Here is an 8,767-nt window from a genome sequence, read left to right as displayed (position 1 = left end):
GGTACTTTTGTCTGCTTTGCAAATTTTATGGGTACAAATGGATGTTTTTTAATATAATAATTAAATAAAAAATATTTCTATATTATTGTAATCAAATATAATTGCTAAATAAAAAGATATTTTTTTCTAAGATATTCAAACACAAAATTATTTTACTTTTCTAAATAAGATCACTTGAAAAGATATTTTTAGAAATTCACCCAAACAAATCTTTGGTATATTACAGATTATACTTTTTTAACAATTGGTGTCTGCAAGTTTTCTTGATTTCTTCTCAAATTAAATATTTTGTTCCTTGAATCATGTAGACCCTTGAACTGCTAGAAAAAAAGGAGAAAGTGCTCGTTAAAAAGGCAGCGGCAGAAGTCGAAAAAGCCAAAGAATTCACCAAGGCAAAGAATAAGAGGGGTATGTAGCAAAACACATTGATGCTTGTTCTATAGAATATCATTGGGAAATACAATGTCTTCTTGCTCTGTATCACTTATATATTGTGTTGCTGATGCCATTGAGCTTATAAATGCATATTTTGGCCAAATTTTCTTGTTCAGTTTGTCAATGATAGTATCATCAAGAAAAATGTATCAAGCCTGTCAATAAGACTCAGGTCCCAATCCATCTACCTTCTTGTTTGGCGTACTTTCTTATCTTAAGATGAAAAACTTACTCTCTACTAGTGCTGCAGCCAACCACCACCTGATGACATTGAACTATTTATAGTTTATCTTATTTTTGAATGTACAAACATGATGTTAATAATTATTCCATTCCTAGTTGATGGTAATAATGTTTCCATTCCTACTACTGTAATCCATGTGAACCAAATAGGATTGTGGTACCACATTGATCTTATCTATATGAATTCTTTCACCATATCCTCTTTTTTTTCTTTCTTTTATCCGTGATTAGCTATGTGAAATGTGGAGAATAATGAATCTTATCTTATCCACTTGACCTAGTTTTATAAAAATGATATAGACCTTGCCTAATTTAAGTGCTTGTGTTCTTTCTGTGGAAAAAGTTTTTTGGAGCTTATTCACGAGTTGATGTTACATTGATCTACTGTGAAATTGTTTCTGAATTTCTTCTTCATGCAGCGGCAATACAATGTTTGAAGAGGAAGAGGCTGTATGAGCAGCAAATAGAGCAGCTTGCAAATTTCCAGTTGCGTCCGAATGAAACTGGTTAAGTCAATGATTAAACATTTTAGGTTCACTCACTCATGCTGCCAATTTTCTTGCAGATGATAATGTTAGAAGGTGCCAAGGCAACCACAGAAACAGTTGATGCATTGAGAGTTGGAGCAGCTACTATGAAGGCTATGCAAAAAGCAACGTACGCATTACTATTTATGTTATCAAGTGTTTATTGATTTCACGCTTGATATGTTTTTGTGCTCTACTTCCCGGAATATATATGATTTGAAAAAATGAGAAGTTTAGTATAAAGTCGTGATAATGTGAACATGGAGAATTATGAGCAGGATGCTCATTGTCAAATTATTGAATTGCAATATTATTCTGCAGCAACATTCATGATGTTGACAAGACCATGGATGAGATCAATGAGCAGACTGAGAACATGAAACAAATTCAGGAAACATTGGAAGCAGAACTTGAAGAGCTAGAAGGTGCTCAGTTGGAAGAACAACTTCTTCAGCCTGCAACTACAGCTCCCGTAGCTCCTGTGCATGTGCCAGCTGGGCGGCAACGTAATCGCCCTGTTCCTGCAAAGCCTACTGCTGAATTGGCAGCTTTGCAGGCAGAGATGGCTCTTTGAGAAGGTCCCTTTTCTCGTCTGCAACTCTGTTCAAGCATGCTATCTGTGCATTAATCTGATTTAAGTTTAATTAGTATTGCAATTAATAACTAAATTGAATGCTTTGTGTTTGATATCAACCTTTACTCTTATGCAATACTTTTGCTTTTGCTGCTGGGTTTAATTAGCCCAACATTTTGCAGGCACTGATATGCATGATAAGTGACCCCCAAAGAATTTCAACCAGTGACACGGAATATTCTGCCTCTTTCAGTGATCCGTATCTGTGTAAAAATCATTGAACAGAGAATGTATATAAAGGTGACAAATATTGAAATGCCATAAAGAACTTATAGTTTGAGTTTGTCACCCATTTCGATGTGTCTTATTTTAAAAGAAGTTGAAAACCCCCACTCTTACTTGTGTAGTTTTTGTCATCCATTGATGTAACTCCCTTAACTATTTCTTTTGGAAACCAGTCCAATTGACATTGCTATTCATATTGATGAATGGTGCATGCTATGGTGCCTATATATATTTGCCTAACTTACTAAAATGAGATAAATTTAATATTTAAATTAAAAAATATAAAAGTAAACAATTTTTTAATATTTAAAACTTATCATAAAAAGTAACTTCGACAATTTCGACATCAAAGTTACAGGCACCATAAAATTGGCCTTGATGAATATATCACAAACTTTCGAAGGAGGTTGGGGAATTGAACACTAGTCTTTTCAGGGGAAAAAGTAGCCATATTCTTCCCCCGGAAAGTACGGACTGTGTGGTCATATATTATCATATGAGTAAATAAATATTATCGTTCGCAGACAATCGATTTGCGTGCTTAGTCTTACTCGTCCAAACATTTATCCTTATTACCGGGATCGTCTCTATTAAGGAAACAAAACTCTTTTTGTCCAAATGAACTCCAATAAGGAATCTAAGATATGAAGAGAGAACTATTGTGTGGGAGGACGAAGACAATGAAATGCAACTTGGTAAAGATTAATATCCAGAGTGGCACGGAAATAGTAAGAGTTTGACTCTACGTCACAAGGGCAATAAAAGAAGGTGTTTGTTACGATACGATGATAAATTTATACGTTCCGATATAATAAAAATGTGGACAAATAACAAAACGCCATGTAGATTATATTATCTCCGTCAGCATTTAATTTTTATTTTTTTAAAATATATATCTTAACATTATTTTTACTAAAATACCTTATAATTTAATAAAAATAAAAAATATTTTTTATATAAATATACAAAAAAAGACTTAAATGTCCTTTTTTATGTTAAATAAAAATGATTATTTTAAATTAATTAAATTTTAACATTCAACTAACTTTAATCTTATATTTTAAAATCTTAAATAATTTAAAAAAACAAAACAAAAACACATGAAAAGAAAACAAAAAAATAAAAAAAGTTATTCATCTAGCTTCGTGTTCTTCGTCTCCTCCCTCCTCTTCCTTCTCTCTGCTAAAGGAGAAGAAGAAGAAGCCCTCTAACCCTAAACCTTTTTTCTCGAATTCCAATCAGTACTGTTTCTGTTGGATCCACAGAGATGGCGGCGCCGGAGTCTTCTGCTTCCTCTCTTTTGTCAGAGCTGCTCACCATCTCCTCTAGTTGTGCGTGGTTCGACTCTGTTGCAGCTGCGAGAGACGAAGCCCGTCATGTACCACTGCTTACTGCTTGCCTGAAACTTTCCTCTGCTCTGCTCTGCTCCGCTGCACTGAAGCGCAGCAAGTCCATCGCCGTACCAAGAAGATCCCGCTCTCTCCTCGACCCCGCTATCTCTTCTGACTCCGTGATTGCAAATTGGTGGCAGGGAAGCAAATTGGGGCTGGGATTTTGTTAAATATTAGCATGCTTTAGACTTGCTCATGCCATTATTAATTGGAATTTCTTCGAATGGATTTTAATCACATGATTGTCTGAATTTTAATCACTTTTTTTCTATTTGATTCAATCTCTTTATTTTGTTTCTTTGTTCTTGTCAATATAATGTATCAATGCCTCTGTTATTGGGATTTCTCTGTTTTGCCAAAAATCTGTAGTATGGTGAACTTTTTGGTTTCATGGATGCTTACCCTTTGTCATATTTTAATAAGTATTTATGTGCTTAGAAGAGCAATTGACTCTGGTTGCAAATTCGGATTGTTGGTGGAAGAAATGCAAATTGGGACTGGTTTTCTAGTTGTTGGTGGACTAGCCTAGCTTGCTGAATTGATTAATTCATTAATAGAAGGGAGTGGTGTCATAATCTGCATTGACTCTGAAACAAGAAATGATGTCTCGGTTCCTTCAGTTTCTTGTATGGTTGGCGAACTAAGATGAAAATGACTCTTTAGAAGGCCATTTTATTGTTCCGTACTAGAGATTTCTGTGACTTATTTTGGGTTCATGGCTTGATGTTTTGAACTCATGAGAAAAAAAATTATAGGAGGTTTGCTTCTAAATATCCTTCTTTTGTTCCATGATTTTAAAATGTTATGATAAATTTTTCAAGTGGTACAATGCTTTTAAAATGTTATGATAAACTCCCATCCTTTTTATTATTGTTATTGTTAGTCCTACAATACAAAATTTCAATGCTGCAGTTATCATGAAAGGCTTTTTCTGTTTTGAATAAATGATTGGAAAAGTAGAGCTTTTATATAAGCACTAATTTTTTATTAGGCATAATCTATCATAGTGCATATAAATGTTTGCTTGACATGTCTTAGTTTGTGAAGTTTTCATTAGAAGTGTGAATATCTCTTATACAAGTCTTTTTTTCCCACTAAAATGCTTCCTAACTTATGTTTCTCTATTAAAAGTTTTATGCCTGTTAATGAAGAGTAATTTCTCTGACATATTTGTCATCTATTTCTTTACAGATTTTGCAATAGGCACAGATGATATGTACAGAACTGCAGAAGCAATTAAACTTGCTGGAGCAAAGATAAAGAATGCAAATTCCTTTGATAGTTCACATTCATATAAAATTTTATCAGCCTTTGAAGTTTTAATATAATGATATCTTCTACTGTTGGATAGTACAGTGACATTGTGCAAGCTCTCAGAAGGGGGGATCTTCGACATGCACTCCAAGATCATGGCTCTTGGAGGCTACTCCACACTTTTACCAGCTACAACAATCTAATCCTCTCCACTAAATTTCCTTGACCTTAATTATTGGAGATATCTGAGACAAAAAAAATGTTTTGCTAAGATATCAAGTCTCTGGTTCAAGTAGGACAGGTTAACTAGTGAGTAAAGGTAGAAATCCCTTTGAATGTCATTTTAAGATTTATTGTTAATCCTTCAAGCTCCCCAGTCCTAATTAGCCAGGTTGCGATTTTAACCATTAACGCTCTATAGATTTTGTAAAACGCTCTATAGATTTTGTAAATTGTATTCAAGAATAACGAAAGGGAAGATTGGTTCCTGCTCATTTTTGAGAAAGTGCCATTTAAAGTGACATATAAAGATAATTAGATGAAGTTTCACTCTTCACCATACATTATTTTATAATTTTTCAACATTACAGTCTGATTGTATTTCGATCATTTTGCACATATACATTACGCGTATATTCAAAAGAAAACACTGTCAAATCAAATTTTATAAACCGTACTAGTAGTTAAATTTGATTTATATTACGAAAAGAAAGTTAAATTTGAATACGTTTAGTTTCATTTCATATTGGAATTATATATTTTGAGAACATTATACTAAATACGAGGCATATTTAATTTCATTTTAAGTAACTTTAATTATTCTCTATGAAATGTGAAGAAGGGCAAAAGAAAGAAGATGATAAAGGAGTACTTACCCCCCTATTTTGAGGAAATAACAAATTTAGTGAAAATTTTGAAGAGTAAACAAAATTTTTAAAATGATTTCGTCCCAAATAAGATTCCTCTTAATTCTTAAATAAAAGTCGTGCATTTTCACGCTACAAAACCCCTTGTAGGAACTAAGACTTGTGGAGTGTCATCCAATTTAAAATTTCATTACTAAGACTATAGAGCAACTATAGAATTACATGTAATGTAACCAAATTAAAAGTCTCAAATAAAATAAAACCATAACTATCGAAATTAAGATAGGTCAAATGAAATCTCCATGCAAGATTTCTTCTTATCTTTGATTTCCAGTTTCCTTGAATCCAAAGGCATGGTCTCCAATGTAACAAGTCTCTTCTATCTTTAATTCCGAGTTACCTTGGCCTCAACCAAGACTAGGAAACTATTCACTTTTTCTTAGCTTGTTAACATTGTTGGATTTCAAGCAGAAAACCATTATAAATGCATACTCATCATAGCCATTGTTACTGCTTCACAGTTTCCTGCTAGAATCAAAGCTTCAAGCTAAGATCAGGGCCGTAGCGTCCTGCTTCGTGCCACCCGTGATGTGATCCAGGTGCATCCTTCCCCCACTCTGGATCTTTAACTTCTAAGAAGTTGTAGAAAGGCTTATTGTCTGATGCATTTGATCCTGAACGATGGTTTGAGTCATCAGTACTATCCTATAAAGTTTCAAAACCAAATGTATAGTTAGACACACAAACTATAATTAAGAAAAATTGTCCTTCATTGTTCTAAACCTTTGGATAGATAGAAAATGTACAAATTTTATCTTATGAGAGGAGCATTTGTTTAACTATTTGCTTCATTCCTCAAAAATATTGATACAATTACTAAACGGAACCAAAGTTAAGAATATTGACCTTCTGAAATTTCTTGCAACTTACTTCCATGACTTGGTTGTAAGTTAGCATAGAAAGAACACCTTGAAACAAATGCATAGGTAGTGGTGATGGATGAACATCACGATGAATAGCAAATGATGGAAAATTTGCTTGGCCATGTATGCCAAGTCAGAATTGAATCTTTTGTTGTTGAGATCCAACAACAAAAATCAATAGCCAAGAATTGAATCAATAGCTCGGCAAAGAAATTTTCCCGGTAATTTCTTTTTGAAAAATCAATAGCTAAGAACTGAATCAATCATTGACCTTAATAGCATCAAGGCATCAATTATAACAAATCAAATGCCTATATGGAATTAAAGTAAAATATGCCTTACAAAACCTACTCAATTAAAAGAAAAGATACTTGTTCTGAAAGAAAAGTGATTCAACCATGGTTAACCATTTCATAGGTCTCTCCAAGGATTGGATTAAAAGGCTTCCATGTTCTTTGGTATGCATAGTGAACAGATACAGCCCATGATGCTGTGATGATTAATGAATTACAAAAGGTAAAAAAAAAAAATAGTCGTAAAACACATGCATAAGTCATATCAATAAAATGTTTAAGCTCAAATGATTTACATTGTTGATTGATCACATGTCAACACTAGTTAAAATGCTACATAGAGGTTCTTAATTTCATTCGCCTAAATCTTTAACTATTCCTCCACTATCTCCAAATAAAATAAAATTATTGTATAGAAGGATTAAAAGGAGAGAAAACACTCACATGCATACACAAGCCGCATGTATAGATCCTCACACTCATTTGCTTTATCAAGCAAGTGGGAGTACTCCATCAACTAGTCCAAACACTTTGAAGTTCAATGAAGCAGCAAAAAAGAAAAGAAAAAGAAGCAATTGAATGATGGTAAAAATTAAAGCTTTCACAAACCTCGGCCATTTTCTAAAGCATAGTCATATGTTCGAATTAACTATGATAGCATCTAATTAACTCTTTTTTCTGTCCATACATGAAGATTGGGTGTTGTGTAGGATGTTCTACAAGAACAGAGAAGTTGGTGGCAAACCTCATAGCATGCGAAGCTGCTATGATGACACAGAGAAACTGAAGGAACCGAGACATCACTTCTTGTTTCAGAGTCCCACATAGAGGCTTTACTTTTCCAATCATTTATTCAAAACAGAAAAAGCCTTTCATGATAACTGCAGCATTGAAATTTTGTATTGTAGGACTAACAATAACAATAATCGAAAAGGATGGGAGTTTATCATAACATTTATCATAACATTTCAAAAGCCTTGTACCACTTGAAAAATTTATCATAACATTTTAAAATCATGGAACAAAAGAATGATATTTAGAAGCAAACCTCCTATAATTTTTTTTCTCATGAGTTCAAAACATCAAGCCATGAACCCAAAATAAGTCACAGAAATCTCTAGTACGGAACAATAAAATGGCCTTCTAAAGAGAGTCATTTTCATCGTAGTTCGCCAACCATACAAGAAACTGAAGGAACCGAGACATCATTTCTTGTTTCAGAGTCAATGCAGATTATGACACCACTCCCTTCTATTAATGAATTAATCAATTCAGCAAACTAGGCTAGTCCACCAACAACTAGAAAACCAATCCTAATTTGCATTCCTTCCACCAACAATCCGAATTTGCAACCAGAGTCAATTGCTCTTCTAAGCACATAAATACTTATTAAAATATGAAAAAGGGTAAGCATCCATGAAACCAAAAAGTTCACCATACTACAGATTTTTGGCAAAACAGAGAAATCCCAAATAAAGAGATTGAATCAAATAGAAAAAAAAATGATTAAAATTCAGACAATCATGTGATTAAAATCCGTTCGAAGAAATTCCAATTAATAATGGCATGAGCAAGTCTAAAGCATGCTAATATTTAACAAAATCCCAGCCCCAATTTGCTTCCCTGCCACCAATTTGCAATCACAGAGTCAGAAGGGATAGCGGGGTCGAGGAGAGAGCGGGATCTTCTTGGTACGGCGATGGACTTGCTGCGCTTCAGTGCAGCGGAGCAGAGCAGAGCAGAGGAAAGCTTCAGGCAAGCAGTAAGCAGTGGTACATGACGGGCTTCGTCTCTTGCAGCTGTAACAGATTCGAACCACGCACAACTAGTGAGCAGCTCTAACAAAAGAGAGGAAGCAGAAAACCCCGGCGCCGCTGTCTCTGTGGATCCAACAGAAACAGTACTGATTGGAGCTCAAAAAAAAATGTTTAGGGTTAGAGGGCTTCTTCTTCTTCTCCTTTAGCAGAGAGAAGGAA

The 8,767-nt window shown here is 34.1% G+C and overlaps 1 protein-coding gene and 1 long non-coding RNA gene across 2 annotated transcripts; one reads left to right on the top strand and one right to left on the bottom strand.

The window, feature by feature from the left end:
* The first annotated feature begins 368 nt into the window (after positions 1-368).
* On the top strand, positions 369-2,120 carry LOC110279301 (vacuolar protein sorting-associated protein 32 homolog 2-like). Its single transcript, XM_021138536.2, has 5 exons — positions 369-408; positions 1,098-1,164; positions 1,244-1,335; positions 1,527-1,783; positions 1,962-2,120. Exons 3-4 carry the CDS (start codon positions 1,244-1,246, stop codon positions 1,777-1,779), a joined length of 345 nt encoding a protein of 114 aa, XP_020994195.1. The 5' UTR covers positions 369-408; positions 1,098-1,164; the 3' UTR covers positions 1,780-1,783; positions 1,962-2,120.
* Positions 2,121-5,743: 3,623 nt separating this feature from the next.
* On the bottom strand, positions 5,744-7,605 carry LOC127745777 (uncharacterized). Its single transcript, XR_008007304.1, has 4 exons — positions 7,401-7,605; positions 7,236-7,308; positions 6,482-6,988; positions 5,744-6,280 (listed from the first exon to the last, which is right to left on the bottom strand). It is a non-coding gene; the product is annotated as an uncharacterized LOC127745777 (long non-coding RNA).
* Positions 7,606-8,767: the final 1,162 nt, after the last annotated feature.

Source organism: Arachis duranensis, chromosome 3, assembly GCF_000817695.3.
Source record: "Arachis duranensis cultivar V14167 chromosome 3, aradu.V14167.gnm2.J7QH, whole genome shotgun sequence".
Classification (NCBI taxonomy): domain Eukaryota; kingdom Viridiplantae; phylum Streptophyta; class Magnoliopsida; order Fabales; family Fabaceae; genus Arachis; species Arachis duranensis.
This window is presented reverse-complemented; position numbering and strand designations above follow the sequence as displayed.